General features: G+C 37.6%; 2 protein-coding genes across 5 annotated transcripts; one reads left to right on the top strand and one right to left on the bottom strand.

Moving 5' to 3' along the window:
- Nucleotides 1-132: 132 nt before the first annotated feature.
- Nucleotides 133-6,965, top strand: si:dkey-260g12.1. 3 transcript variants are annotated; one of them, XM_024267863.2, is made up of 11 exons: nucleotides 133-324; nucleotides 558-627; nucleotides 697-742; nucleotides 1,076-1,186; nucleotides 1,271-1,399; nucleotides 2,828-2,906; nucleotides 3,065-3,105; nucleotides 5,814-5,930; nucleotides 6,127-6,149; nucleotides 6,223-6,298; nucleotides 6,417-6,965. In XM_024267863.2, the coding sequence occupies exons 2-11, from the start codon at nucleotides 559-561 to the stop codon at nucleotides 6,695-6,697; spliced, it is 972 nt and encodes a 323-aa protein (XP_024123631.1). In that variant the 5' UTR covers nucleotides 133-324; nucleotide 558; the 3' UTR covers nucleotides 6,698-6,965. The 3 variants fall into 3 exon arrangements, with proteins under 3 accessions (XP_024123631.1, XP_024123632.1, XP_024123630.1); XM_024267864.2 differs by having other exon boundaries at nucleotides 133-443; XM_024267862.2 differs by having other exon boundaries at nucleotides 133-627.
- Nucleotides 6,966-7,047: 82 nt separating this feature from the next.
- Nucleotides 7,048-14,832, bottom strand: cd27 (CD27 molecule). Of its 2 annotated transcripts, XM_024267873.2 has the most exons (9): nucleotides 13,206-14,832; nucleotides 13,065-13,116; nucleotides 12,664-12,805; nucleotides 12,456-12,584; nucleotides 9,715-9,861; nucleotides 9,245-9,391; nucleotides 8,122-8,175; nucleotides 7,930-8,034; nucleotides 7,048-7,539 (listed from the first exon to the last, which is right to left on the bottom strand). In XM_024267873.2, exons 3-9 carry the CDS (start codon nucleotides 12,803-12,805, stop codon nucleotides 7,415-7,417), a joined length of 849 nt encoding a protein of 282 aa, XP_024123641.1. In that variant the 5' UTR covers nucleotides 13,065-13,116; nucleotides 13,206-14,832; the 3' UTR covers nucleotides 7,048-7,414. The 2 variants fall into 2 exon arrangements, with proteins under 2 accessions (XP_024123641.1, XP_036071991.1); XM_036216098.1 differs by having other exon boundaries at nucleotides 13,065-14,832.
- Between the last annotated feature and the right edge of the window lie 825 nt (nucleotides 14,833-15,657).

Here is a 15,657-nt window from a genome sequence, read left to right as displayed (position 1 = left end):
TGTGAGTATTTTTGGATTCTTACAGTCCTCTTTTTTTTTTTCTTTTTGGGGAGGGTGTTGCAATGCACCAAATATTTGCACTTCTAATAATTAAAGCTAACAGTATTCTTAGCATGCCTTCAAACATCTACTTTTAAGGTATCGCATCAGTGACGTATTGCACGCTCCGACCCTTTCTCTTCTGTGATTGTCAGACAGCTCTTAAACGGAAAGACATGAGGCTTTGGTGCCAGTCAGGCATCTGTTTGCACACTGAACGTGCACACGGCTGCAAACCTGACATCAGAGGGCGGAGCAGACTGGAAAACAGGAAGATGTAAGCAGGTAAGGAAAGAGTGACACAGATGATGGGTAGAGTGAGTTAGAGGAAGAATGAGAGAGAGCCTCACCTTGTGGAAACTACTAAAATAATAGCAGAAAAGCAGAGGGAGCGTCACGTCAAGGTACAGCCGTGCATTTTTCATTTTATGAGAAACTTCAGAGAAAGCGCCGTTATTCGGATGACCCCCTTCAAAGCGCACTTTTATGAGAGCGCACCAATTTTTCTCTGCCCACAGAATGGGGTTTGTGCAATACGTTGTGGCTCTTTGGTTGTTGGCTGCACAGTTGGTGTTCACCTTTCCCACGGTAAGAGTTTCTGCGATGAAAGTGAAAAATTAGTGACTTGAATTTCAGTTGACCTGTGTAACATTTCAGGACACAGGAGAGACGGACAGTCAGGGGTGCCTGATGTGCTCTGCAGGTAAAAAAGTGATTTTCATGAAACAACATTCTATTTTCTAACGTTTATTTGTTTTTGTTTTTTTGTTGACAATTAAGTTTCTCATAAAAATGAGTAATTTTATTATTTAATTTATGTATATATTGGAAAAATCTATGTAGGTGCCTTATTATCACTATATCTGGTGTGTTTTTTTCCTTCCACATCCTGATGGTAAGTGCAGTTAGTTGTGGTGTTAAGTTTTTGCAGCACTAAGACCACATCCTTCATTATTATGCACTCTGGGCCTGCAAGCTTTCTTTTTTTCCCTGCTGCCATCCGGTTGTTCACATTTGCCTCTCTGTGTTGTGGCAGGGACGTTTCAGAAATCTTGTGCAGAGTGTGAGCCTTGTTCTGCCGGCAGCTACACTTCAACCCAGAACAATGAGGACAGCTGTCATCTCTGCTTCAGAGATTGTTCACCAAGTAAATCCTGTCTTCACATCTCAGCTTTTATGTCTCTGTGCACACAGACACAAATATCTGATTTGGTCATTCTCTGTTGCTCAGCATCTCACCTGAGAGTGGTGAAGAACTGCACAAGTACTTCTGATCTGAGGTGTGAATGTGAGCCTGGTTACAGATGCACCGAGAGGGTACCACACTCCAAAAACTGCAGACAATGTCAAAGAATAACGGGTAAACACAGATTCATTTCACTACTTTTTAAAAAAATGTTTTTGTTGTTTTTCCATCAGAGAAGACACATTTAGTGTGATTAAGAAATTCCACTTTGGATTACTCATTCACAGTTGTGTCATCTTCTTCCAGATTGCCAAAAGTAATTAACCAGGAAGTAACTAAAAGCTTTTTTTAAAGACTAAAGTAAAATATCTGTCATTGCTCTTTTATGCTATGCTAGGGCTGGGTTGATAACATTGATTAACCAATTTGAGTCGATCTAAGCCTAATAGATCAATAAACGATCCATAAAAACATAGATTAATCTAGCAAATGAAGCTAAAGTCTACTAGCTTAATGCTAACATTTAATGACATTTTCCATAGGACGGCTAATGCTAACATACGGTCAAAATAAACAAACATAGCGGACTAAATTAACATTTTTAAAGTAACCATCTGTGGTCTAAAGCGCATTTTTTTGCTCATTATTTGCTTATTCTTGAAAAATGTATACTGCTATAGTGTGAGCTCCACCTAGTGGCCAAACTGATATACCTACGGGAGAGACAGAACAATGTTTACAGTGTTAATGATCTGAAGATTTTTGTTAGAACTTCTCCTTTTGAGAAAAACACTGAATGATATTAACAATTTAATTATTTCAGTAATCACTTTTACAGAATGTGAACTGGATCAGATTAATATGAAAATCTTCAAAACATACAGTATTAATGTATTTCTAAACAAACGTGTCTAAATATGTAAGCTCAAAATTGAATTGAACCGAATTGAATAGAGTGGATCAAAAAAAAAATAAAAATAAAAAAAAAATTAAAAAACTGGTGAATCGATTCTGTAAATTATTATTAATACTAGCCCTATTCATAACACAAGAGTATATTTTGAATCATATATAAAGAAGTGCAATGCTTTTTCATGCATCTATTTTATTAAAAGCATAAAAATAGCAAGTGTAGTGATGCAACTACAACTTTTATAGTTTTACACTGAATTTCAGACCATTGTTTTGAGCATCTTCATTGAGAAACTGTTGTATGTTCATTTATTTTGGGTTAACAGCAGGTTTTGCGTTTTTGAAGTGTATTTCTAGCGCCCTCTAGTGGTTGGAACCAGCATCTGCTCCAGCAGTGAAGAGCAGTCAGAACGAGTTCCTGTGTAAGAAAGAGTTAGTTCTGACAGGTAGACAATGAAAGGAAACTGACAGGAACAACAATGTGAAACGAAAAGAATCTTTAGGCCAGAAACAACAGTGTGACTCCACGGTGTGTAGAAACATGAACCTTCCAGGCAGCCCAGGCAGTTAATTAACCCTCAAAATGAGCTAATTTAAAACTTTCAAGTAAAAAACCGAACGAGTGGGAGTTTCTCTGAGGTTTGCTTCTCAGAAATCTGAAACTAAACTTGAGATGTTTTTGCTCTGCAGTAGTGACGACTCCAGGTAAACCGAAGCAGGCGTCCTTTTCTGGTTCCCCCAGCCGCCCCAAACCCTGCCAGTCGCTCAAGTGAGTCATGCACTTTTCTGAAAAGTTCAGTAGAAAACACCAGATCAATATAGTAGAATGATGAAATCATGTAGCAGAGAAATGATTTAAATAAAGTAATTGGAAATTTTTGTTCATCAAAGCATGTCTTTGATATTTTCCATTTTTATCTAACATAGCTGCGGTCTTCAAGCAACCGTGGGTACCACCACCATGCCAGGTGAGCATGAAGAAGTGTGATAAGAAAATGCAGTGTTTCATGTTTTGAAATCGGTTTGTCTTCATACAAAGACGCAGCGTTGCTTCTATCCTCAGCAAAAAATACCACACTTTAAGTTTCTTTTATAAAGTACATTAAATGTAATTATGGAAAGTATACTAAAGACCATGCACACATAGTGTAGTCTCACTTTTAGTATTGTATACATGCTTAAATAGACAACTTTTTGCTAAGGGTTAGGTTTGGATAAATCCTGCCAGGAATCAGGAAAATGCTCTGCATGGTTTGGGATTACAGTTTCATAATTTTACTGACACTTTTCATAATCTGTTAAAGTTGTAAATATTTTGGAGTTCTTTTACAATTCTCGAGGTTTACAAACTAAGTGAAAGTTGTTTTAAAAATATAACTTAAAACAGTGGAAATGCTGAGTAAAAGGGCGTATATGATCGCAAATTGATGTAAAACATGTACAGACTAGAATAGATGATGTATTTTTGTGCGGAAATATCTAGAATCACTTGCATGTTGTGGTGTTAGAGCAGTACATTAGTTTGATGCCCCAATTTAAGCAACTTCATCAAGCTATCACACACCAACCATCGTATGCTCCTGCATCCATGCACTTTTTAGTGTTTTGGTGCAGGAAATTAAGACTTTTTAGCCCTTTTTTGCATCTTATCTTGTCTTATAGTCCAAAATTCAGCTGCCCGTCTGTTAACGGGACCAGCGGCGTGAGCATATACTCCAAAACTACGCTCTCTTCACTGGCTGCCTGTGTTCTCTAGAATTGTTGTCAAGATTTTACATCTGTTTTTTAGCGCTTAAATCATCTGGCACCTCATTATCTTTTGGAACTTTTACATTTCTATTGTCCATGTCGAGTCCTGAGATCTGAAGATCAAATGCTTGTAATGGTTCTCAGGACTCGGCTTGTGATAATAGAAGAGACCTTTTCAGCTGCAGCTCCCAAACTCTGGAATGTTCTCCCCTTTTCAGTGATTTTAGGTCACTTTTTAAAACTCTGGTTTTTATTCAGGCCTTTAACCCCAGGAAGGGGAGTGAGTGCGCCAGTTTGTAAACTTTTATTGTTTTATCGCTTTTATTGTATTTTATTATTTAGTGATTTTATTTATATTTGAATTCATGTTCAGCACTTTGGTTGCTTTTGTTATATGAATTATATGAATGTGTTATATGAATTTATTGGTTGGTTGATTGGGTGACCGTCGTGCAGCAGTAGGGCGGTCGACCTCTGATTGGAGGATTGCAGGTTCGATTCCCCCCTTGTGCCGAAGTGTACTTGGGGAAGACACTGAACCTCACCTTGCCTCTGGTGGAAGGTTGACGCCAGTGTTTGGCAGTGGAGCCACCATCAGTGTGTGAATGTCTGAGTGGAACTGTGACAGTGAAGTGCTTTGGATCTTCGAGTAAAGTAGAAAAGTGCCATACAAGTAAACAGCATTTACCGATTGATTGATTGATGGCGGTTTTGAGTAATGTCCTCTGTGCTGAGGCCAGGTCATCTCCTAACTTGTCCTTTGATCCTGGCTGCACCTCTCCTGTCTTTATGTTAACTTGGTATTGTGAGGTGTGACCTACCATCTTCTGAATGTTCAGACAAGAAGTGAATGTGCTTCAACATTCACACGATCGGAACAGTTATGTTCAATAAATAGTATAAAAAAAAAGTCTTATTGTCTGTTTTAAAGCTGAAGAGGAACTTTAAGTCTTAAAAAATCATATCTTTTAAACACATCTTGAAGCAAATGTTGCAGAATCACAACCAAAATATAGAAGCAACTTTATTGCCTTGGGTCTGTTTGTAATACAGTGTGGAGGACAGCTTTTAGGACACAAACAGCCGGAAGCAGATTTTCAGTTTTCTGTCTGGGTTTGGATTTTTTTCCTAAAGCTTTCATACTTTCTGGTGGGCCTCAATAAATGAAAACCGACTTTTACAACATAGTGTGGACTATATGTTTCTGCTCTCACAGAAGATTTTTTCAGAAACAATTAATGTAGAATACCAATAAATCAGGGTATCGGATGCCATAAACACATGAAAACACTACCCAGCCTCCCACCGATGGTCCAGTTTTCACAGTTTCAAAGGAGTGCGCTCTGGAATTTCCCATCATATTGTTACATTTTGTCCAGAAATTGTCCAAAGGGAAGCTTTTTTTTTAGTGTAAATTCTACTTCCTGTCTTCTAACACACAAACAGAGGACTTGTGATACTAATTCCTGTTGAACACTAAGAAGCAAATGGCAGATTTGGCTTTGTCGTTCACTGCTGCTTTAGGAAAAATATGTTGTTTTTTAAATACATAAAAATGATAAAAAGTAGTGTTTTTTTTTGTGTTTCTTATTATCATGAAATGAAGGGTCTGTCTGTCGGGGTGTGTTATAAGATCATATTCTTCCCTTTTAGCTGGACAACAAGAAGTGACGAGAAACGTAATTTTTTAATCTCAGAGTCAATAAATAGAGACGAGCAGGTTTCTGACCTCGTTTGAGAGGAAGTGTTAAAACTGTAACCTTCAAAATAAAACAAACAGCCCTGTGCTTCCGTGGGAGGGGCAGAGTTTTTGTGCTTTTGTCAATGAGAAATGTTGATCCTGTAAATTATGCTTTGAGTGAAGCGTCATAACAGCACTTGAGGCTTTCCACCTTCAAACTTTTCACCTTTTTTCTATGTTTTCCAGTCAAAGCAAACCCTCAGCTTGCAGCCATCTTGTCTTCATCTGCCTTCCTGGGATTTGTGGCCCTCATCATCCTGCTGTGTATTTATCGCCCCACAAATGGAAGATGCTTGAGGCAGAGTAAGAGGACTTTTGTATTCAGGTTGATTTCAGCTCAAGATTGAGACTGAATCACAGAGAAACCATGAACTGTTACTATAAAAAAAAGAGTGGATGTGTGTGGTTGTAGATGAATAAATTCCAGAATGTCCACCTGAATCATCTTTGTGTGAAAAAGCGTGTTTTTGTTTTACTCACGATTATTATTTTTTTTCAGCTATTACAAAGTTATGCAATGAGGTATGTGTCTTGGGAACATTTTGCAGAATGTGTCATTTGCCTGCTGCAAACTTAAAGTCATTTTTGTCTACAGAAACGGAAAGACATGTCTCAGCCCCCCAGGGACTCTTACACAGCCAGGCAGCAGCCCCCCTCAGCAGCCAACATGGGTACTGATGAGTGAAATAAAAACTTTGACTCAAATGACTGGTCATAAAGAATCTTGCATTATGAGTTTTTCTTTTCCAAAATCACATGAGAACAGACTCCTTGTTGTGTTCCATGTAGGTCCAGTCTACGTTCACAACCCGGGTACGGTCATCTTCAGCTTGCTCAACCAGTTCACGGGGCAAGTTGGGCCGACCATCAGTGGGAAGAGAGCTGAGAGAACAAGCAACGAGGAAGAGGAGGAGAGAAACTGCCCCGTGTTTCACCCCGCATCTTCACCCGGCATTCACTTCTCGGAGGAGGAAAGGAGCGGAGAGGTGGACAACATATTCTTCCCCTCCCAGGAGCAGGGAAAGGACTGCCACATATCCAAAGAGGAGGCCTTTGCTGGGAAGCCATGACTGTTGCTGCATTCTGACTGGCTATTAAAAAAAAATCACCTGAAGGAGGGACTTCTAAAAGAGCAGAAACAACAACCACAGATGAGAAAATAGGAGTTTTGAGGATCACAGCTGCCAACAAACTGCAGATTCTGGGAGAAAAAAACTGCACAAGAGGAACTCTCATTTTTCTTTTTAAGTTATATTTAAAAATACATTTCTTGTAAATAGTCTGTAATGATAATACTTGAATGTAAGAGTGAAATAAAATTATGATGTTAAAAAAAAAGTGTGGAGGAAAACCATGTACTTTATTATGAAATAATCCATGGAGATGTTGAAGTGAGAAAGTGCAGCAGAAAGTATTCATGTGCATACATGTCAATGGTTTATTCACTGACCCACTTATTTTTATTCTAAATAAGTTTCCAAACCGGGCCCACATTCACACACACATACAGATATATATTCTGTATAATATACACAGATATATAAAAAAAACAATTAAATAAAAGTACCTCGGTACATACTCATTTTTAACATCAGGCAGCATCTGTCGCAGTGTCCTCTCTTGTCTCCCAGATTTGTAGTCGTAATACATTTGGAATCTCATTCGTCTCTGTTTGTTTGGCCTGAAATGCCATCTATTTTTTCCACAGCAGTTTCTGATGTTTTGCAGGTATTGCATGTTGCTATAATGTCCTTACGAACGGATATATGTGCGCTCCGCTCGGCGCTCTAGTCTTTTACACATATGTCAATGCACTGATCGCATTTGCCACACACTTCTTGCACTGGCTTGGGCATGTCCTCGTCTTCTGTTCGCAGAGGTTTTTCAGCAGGATTGTCAGTCACGATGTAAACTGACGATGAAGAGGAGACAGAGTTTTGAACATTAGTTTGATTCACAGGGTTACAATGTTATTCTTAAACCGGACTTAGTCCTTTATGCATCTGTTCATGACATTAGCAGCAAAAGGGATTTCTTTGGAGTGTTTTTAATCTACCAAATTGCAAGTCTTATATGCTTGGAGACAGCATCTTTTTTAAGTATAGGTTTCAGTGATGTGTGGGCTCTTATAATTAGATAGTGTGAATAAAGTGGGAGGAGTTAGTGGCATGAAGAAAAGCACTAAAAAAGCCAACCTTCTATATAAGTGGCAGCTGTGTGCCACCATGTGCAATAAAGTAAAAAAAAATGCAAAATTATTATTCAAATTCAGACTTGAATAATAATTCAGACTTTTGCTCACCTGTGTGGGACCTAATCCACTGCAGAAATGGCTTCATTTTAGCTACAGCCAACAGTGCAATTCCAATACACAGAAGGCTAATTATCACCAGGGGGAAGACTGTATCTGCAATGAAATATATATATAAGCAGGACTGTTAATGCTGCATGAAGGAAGAGTCCAGCAGTGGCATATAATCCAAACAGACTTTACCTCCGACTTGTTTAGGGGCTTTCTCGGGTGGGGTTGGGCCTGCAGGTTTGGAGACTGGAGGGGAAAAGGTTTTTGATAAAAGCTTGTCAGATCAGTTGAAATATGACACAAGTTGTGGCTTCGATTAGTCAAAAGGGAGGTTTTCAAAAGCATTTTCACCTAAAACATGATTTCTAATGAACTCCTTCTGTATTTGAGAGACCTGTTTCAGCTGATTAGTCATGCACTTCCTGTGAAACTGCCCTTCTAATCTGATTGTCATTTCTGGAACTCGTCCAAGGTTACTTCTTTCCTCTGAAAAGAATTTGGTCCATTTGAAAGAAAATATTTATAAAGGAATTACTGGAGTTACAAAAGACTATCATAAAAAAAAGTTTGCATCCCAAACGAAACCTTTAACAGATTCCATCCAGATAGCGAAAAAGCTTTGTGTAAGTGCACAAATGGTGTGCAGCAGAATAGTTGCAAGATGTTTGTGGTAAACGGTGAATAATGAAAGTGCACAACTGTCTACTGTAGGACTTGTATCCACACTTCCATCTGCGGTTAGAAAAAAAAAAAATCTTGGGTTGAAGCTAGGAAATATTGTGGCTATGGTTGAATGTGAATGTAGTTTTTGAGTTCACTGCAACCTCAGAGCTAAATTTAAACTAACTTTACGATTTAGGTTTTTATTCATAAAAAAACAGGCGATGCAGTTACAGTGGTGTAACCGTGGTAACGGAAAAACCAAAGGGATGAGTTATAAACTGTAAAATCCTAATGTGCTGAAATTGCTTCATTTTTATAAGCACATCTTCTTACGTAATACTTTTGCCTCTTAGACTGTGTAGCCTAAAATACATTAGTAGTGTTAAAATCTTTAAATATACTAGTGTTATCTACCTCACTAAGGCGAGGCTTGTAAAATATAACCCTTGGTGTTATCTCCTATTTTGGCACTTCTATGCAAACTTAAAATGTGATACTAAATAATTAACTCACTATTAATAATATAAAATATTCTACACATCATTGGGGTACATAAAACAGTCAAAAACCTCTAGAGTTCTCTAATCTTTTGAGCATTCTCCTACAACAGTCGGTCATATTTATCGAAAGGTGCAGAGTTGGTGATTCTCACCTGGAGTTGACGGAGGAGAAGGAGGTTTTTTATCGTGGGTTGCAAGCACACACAGTGTGCAGACCTTGTCTTGGCATCTGTAGCCTGGATTGCACTTGCACATGGTGCCATGAGAGGAATTGCACTTAGGTTTGTAGCTCATAATGGCTGGAAGGAAAAAGTGTTGAGATGTAGTTTAAAATGTTGCATTTCTAGCAAAGAGTTGCATTTATGTGCAGAATCTCACCAAAATATAAAAGTTTCTTCAACAAATCAGCTTAGTTATAACTCTGATAGACATAAAACAGCCAATGACTTCTTAAAAAGCAGAAAGTATTTTAATATTTCCTGTATAAAGTTTAAGTTTTACATTATATCTAGAGTTCTAACGGCCTGAGCGTTCTCTACTCTTTTGATACCCATGTATTCTCCTATAACAGTAATAATAGTGGTTCATATTTAGCTAAAGGTGCAGAATTGGTGCATCTTACCTGTAGTGGACGGAGGAGAAGTAGGTTTTTTGGGGGGGGCTTCCTGCACACACTGTGTGCAGGCCTGGTCTTTGCACGTGTAGCCTGGATTGCACTTGCACACGGCGCCATGAATGGAATTGCACTCAGATTTGTAGCCCATGTTGGCTGGAAGGGAAAAGAAGCCATAATTTGAAAAGAACCGAAATTTCTCAAACGAGACTCATACACAGACAGGTCTCTGTGAGACCTGACATGAACCTGAAAAAGTTAAATGACTCAGACTTTTTGAGTTTGAGTCAAAACAGGTTTATTTCTTGTTCTTCTTTGACAATACTCAGTTCTGCTGCAAGTTTTAAGTAAGTAAAGTTTATCTATAAGCACCTTTCATAGCCAAAAGTCACAAGGTGCTTCACAAGTTAAAAGCTCCAAAACAAATACTTCAAGAGGAAAAAAAACATAAAAGACAAAGCCTCACAAGCTGAGACACATAAAAGACAGGAGCAAGTACCACATAAAACAGTCATTACAAGCCCAATTAAAAACAGATTCAGTTAAAATGCTGAGCAAAATAAAAGGTTTTAAGTTGGGAGTGAACAGAGTTGATAAGTCAGGAAGAACTTTTTTCAAAGTATCAAATGGATTTATGTGTTATTGTCATTAAATTAATTTCACAAGAACAAAAAAAATCCAAAAATGTGTCAATATTTCACCAACAATGTTTGTTGATTGGTCAGAGGTGATAAAACTCAAGCAGCGCCCTTTTTACATCTTAGAAAAAACCATCTCTTTCAGCTAAAGTTTTGTTTTTCTGAAAACGTATGAAGCTCAGATAAAAACAGATGCACTGCAAGATCAGAGCCTGACATTTTAGCGTGGGCTCATCATTTCCCCCATTAGTTTCCATAAGTGTTAATTGGCATAAAGCCCCTAAAAGGCTGTTTTCTGATCTTTAAGCGCCTACTTTTTTCCCTTAAGATTCTAAATGTGATTTAATTCAAATATATATATATATATATATATATATATATATATATATATATATATATATATATATATTTCCTATAGTATATGGTTGGATGAAAATGTTAAATAATTGGATTGTAGAGAAATTCTAAATTTAAATTTTGCTAATTCAGTCTTGCACCCAAAAGTATGACCGAGAATTGCAAACCTGCTCTAAATTCTGTGTCAAATAGCTTCTTTTTTCCGCTGTGACATTTAGAAATAAGCAGAGCAAACAGTTTTCTGCTCACCTGTACATGTACAGAGAGACCTGACTGAAAATACAGGAGATGACATTTGCAACTGTTTCCGGTGTTTATCACATTTAAGTGTTTTTCTCTCTGTTTCCACTGACAGGGAGATGGTCGCCTCTTTCAACCTCAATCTTTATCGGTGGGCTGCCCACTGAAGCTGCTGTTTTTAATGGAGCCTCTGCTGCAGAATCCTGACTTATCACCCACTTGAGCTGTTGCAGAGACGGTTTAGTAGACCCCTCTCGACTCGTCACTTTCATACTTTTCTGGTTGCTAGTACTCTCGTGGGAAATCCCCTCACAAACGTGTGTCTCTCTCTATCTGAAATCAGTCTGCAGACTAGTTGAGTTACAAGTGACTGTGTGTTTTTTATGGTTTTTATGTGAAACTGGTCAAGTTTAGCGGGTATAGATGACTCACTTTAGACTCAAACCCCGAGTCACAATTTACACCAGAAGAATAAACACAGACTCACAGAATGAAGCAAACTCTAAAACAGAGAGTAGTTTTCTTTTTTTTTATCATCTATATCATTAAATCAAAACCTCTTCATTTGATGATACAGTTGCATGACTGATATGAAAAAGAAGTCTAATCAGATCGACATCACTCACTTGAAAGACATTTGTTATCATTTATTTAGCTCATCATGAATGTCTCAGAGGCCATTCACACGAAAAAAAAAAAATGATTTTAAAGCTTTTCAAAAGTTCTCAGTTCTCAACAACCACAACGTAACCATTCATGCATACCGAGTGAGCACGAGAGCTAAAAAAAAAAGGTAGTGGTCGCATCTGTTCAAGTCCAAACCAAACTACTTATGTGTGAAAATGCAAATGTGATCTGCAAACTTGGAATATTTGTGTTGCCTTTTGAACCTTTGGCTCAGTACAACAAAACTCAGATGATGTGGCAGCCTCTACTGCCAGGCACACATCTGCTTCCTGCTACGAAACCAAAGTTGTCATTGAGGCGACATGTTACCAGGAAAATGAGTAAGCCGGTACGGCTATGACAAGCTATGCTTGATTCCAGAAAGCTACAGTGAGATTTTGTAAATCTAAAAGATTAAAAAAATGGGGCAGGTGTCCACAGTAATCCTCATCTTTGTGCAGAGATCTGTACAAAGTTTTTCATCTGCTGTCAAACTCCTACAACATATTAGCCCAACAAATCTAAATCTCTGATCTACTGCAAGATATTTCTCCATAATTTCAACAGAAATAACATTAAAAATTCAGAAACTATGTTAATATCTGTAGGAAAAGATCAACAATTTGTCAGTAAGTTGTCAAATATGCACCTAAATAAAATAGTTTATAGTTGCTTCATATTAGATGAATATGTTTTAAGTAAACTGATAAATAGTTTCCCCTCACTGTTCAGTTTTTTCATGTTTAAAACACTTTTTTGCAAGTATTCCTAATACTCTTAAGGAGTGCAGGTTTTCACACTTTGTTGCTGACACATCCACAGTTCTCTTACAGGTATGAAAGTACTCACGTTTATCGCAGGTTTCACAGACCTTGCAGCTCATTTCCACATTGTAGCTGTCAGAGAAACGTTCTCCCTCACATGGGATGCATTCATTGTTGCAAGTCTTTCCGATTCGAGGCCCCTTCATTTTGTAGCCTAAAGCACACACAGGGATTTGGTGGTTAAACTCCGAAGGCGTTACCAACCTAATTTGTTGAGAAGAGAAAGGCTGTACCTGGCTCACACTTGTTACAGCAAAGACTGGGATTATCCAAAGGCCAAGCATATTGTTTGTCATTACACTGAACGGAAGCTCCAGACGGAAGTACATGGAGACCACAGAGCAAGAAAAACATGTAATGATGGAGTAACTGCATCTGTGAAGCATCAAACGAGAGGAAGAGGAGGGAGAAGAGAGAAAAGATAATCAAATATTTAATCCCCTTATATTCTAACTTGAAATGAAAGAGCAAACATGGACAGAGTCACTTTTCTTTAATGTTTTAGATCCAGTTTGTGTTACCAACTAACATTGCAAAATAATATGAATCTACAATGTTTTAACAATACAGCAAGAGAATATAGTAAAAGTTTGATCTGAAAACTTGAAGATGAAATACTGATGTCTTTACTTACTGTGGAGGAGAAGATGGTGCAGTATCTTGTCTGGGACCCTCTAACTATCTGACTGAGAGAGCCAGAAGCATGCAGGGGATTATTCTGAAAATGTCATTTAAGTCATGACTCATCATGAAACCAACGTATTTGCACTCTTACCTTATGTTGGTCTGTGCTGTGGCCCCCCCCTGGCGATCAGCTCAAAAGTATGTCAGCAGCCGGCGTCCACTTCTTTTCATCTTTTCTCACATTTACTACAAATAATAAGCTTTTTTCTGAAACCTGCCTTATGTATTTTAATATGTTAAACAGGTGGACCTCTTGTTTGCTTTATGCCTATTCATGTAAGTGATTATATTTAATTTAAGTCGGACGTGTCCGCTGACACTATTGGCTGTCAAAGTGATTCTCTGAGGAGATGACTGAAAGCTCCTCCCCTGATGACTTGTTCAGAGATCAACTGCACACACTCCAATTCAGAATGACATGTGAAGTGTCATTTGATAGCTGAGAAAGCTGTTCTTTACGCAAATCTGATAAATACCACAGTCTGACTCATTAAACATGTTTTCTTTTAATTGCTGAGTCATCCTAATGCATAACATGAAGTAGAAAAAGCAATAACGACTTGACAAATACCTGTTAAAAGAAGGGGAAAGGGCAAACGCTTGAGGTGAACAAGTTCCTTATCTAAATATCTAAATACAAGTTTTTTTCTCAGGAATGACTGAATTTAGTCACATCATCAGTACAATGACTGTTTTACCTCTTTTGCTTCATAGTAAAAAATATTTAAAAAAAATACTCTTGTTTTTTTTTTGTTTCGTCAGAAAGGGAACTGTAGTAAAATGTATTTTCTAGACTAGAGAATACAAGATAATATTGTTAAAACTAAATAAATAACATGAACATTTTTTCGTCTTTACTTGTAGTGAATTTTTCAATAAATGAGAATTTTCCCCCTTAAAAACCTAAAGGTAAATCCCTTTGAAGTCCCACTTTGATCATCTTTTGATCTCTTATAAAAGCATTCCCAGCGGTCTTTTAATTATGAATCAAAAGAACTGAAACATCCTCATAGTTCATCAGAAGTTCATCTCTGAGTTGTGGGAGGGACTGATGGCGCAGAGTAAGCCTGCCCTAACTCCCCATTGTCCCTTTGTACTTTACACAGTCTCCTGCTAGCTTACAGCCCCTCAGAAACCAAAGCTAACATTGCAACAAAAATGGAGAGCAATATCAGAGCTATCCAGGTTATATATACAGTTTTGAGCCAGATACCAGCTCAGATGAGAAAATCAAAGACGTACACGGATCTGTTTGTCTGCAAGTGGATGCATCAGAATAGAGCGGAGCAGGGAGCTTGTGGTCAGTTGACTGTAGCGCCTACTTCACAGCTACAACCTTTTTCCAACTGGATTTTTTCATCTACTTCTTATTCACAACAATTCTAATAAAGATATAACCAGACACACTTCAATCTTAATTGTCGTTTTAAAAAAAAATGGCACAAGAACATGTCAAAAAAAATGATTTTCCTCTGAGTACCTGCTTCTATAACTAGTGACACAGACAAGCAATATCAATCTTTTATTTAACTCATCTGCTCTTGTAGTTTAAGATCTGTAGATGTTAAAAATAATGTAGTTTAGCCAAGTATTCATGTTGATAAGATGTAGTACCAAATCTTACAATTAATTTATAAAGAAAACAATTTTCTATAACATGCCATGCTTAAAAAAAGAGAAGATTTCTGCTAAGCAAAAATAAGTTAAAAAAAATGACAGTGAACGCACACTTCCATTTTGATTTTTTTGTTGATGATTTAAACTAAATATAATCCTTAATGTCATTAATTCAGACATACTTGAGAATAAAGCTCAGGTGTTTTTAGCAGAAATATTTTAGGAAGATCGGGAAAAGTTTTCATTTTTAATTTGATATTTCTTCACTTGATATAAAACAAATTGTGTTAATCTGCTGTAATCTATTAATTTCCTAGAAGAGAAGGACTTCTGGACATGATAGTATTACATCTCTTTCAACAACAGAAATACTAGCAGAGTAGGTGTGGGAAGTTTTTCAAGTCATAACCAACAAATTTGAATTTGTTTACTCATTTCCCCAAATTGCTCCTTGTGACTCCTCCCTGACTGTCAATATTGCTTTTAATGGTATCAGGGTTGCCATTAGATTCCTAAAACAATAGGGGTAATGCTTTAATGATTCATGTTTCAGGTCTTCAGAAACCACACTGCTGCACATGACCTTCTGTCAGCCGTAGATGAACGGTTAGGTTTGCCAAGGAGCTTCTGTGTATAACCAGTGCGAGTCAAACAGAGTACAGTGATGACTGAACCAGATAAATGAGCAAAACCCCTCCTAACCCATTTAGAGTAAACTTGGTCACCCTCTTTTCTTTTTCGAGTTTCAGTATTATTGATGCTTGACCGTAAGAAAGACGAGTTTGAGAAAAACCAATTGACCGAAATATGTTGGCATTTCTGCAATCAGCTCAGGTAACCAAAGACTTAAACATGCCAAGTCAGTCATGAGCTATTCATTTCTGCCCCCGCTGTCCTAAAAAAGCTGTATGGGAGACTCAGCAGGG

Source organism: Oryzias melastigma, linkage group LG16 (assembly GCF_002922805.2).
Source record: "Oryzias melastigma strain HK-1 linkage group LG16, ASM292280v2, whole genome shotgun sequence".
In the NCBI taxonomy this organism is placed as follows: Eukaryota; Metazoa; Chordata; class Actinopteri; order Beloniformes; family Adrianichthyidae; genus Oryzias; species Oryzias melastigma.
Note: the sequence above shows the minus strand (reverse complement) of the source record. Positions and strands in the feature narration are given on the sequence as shown.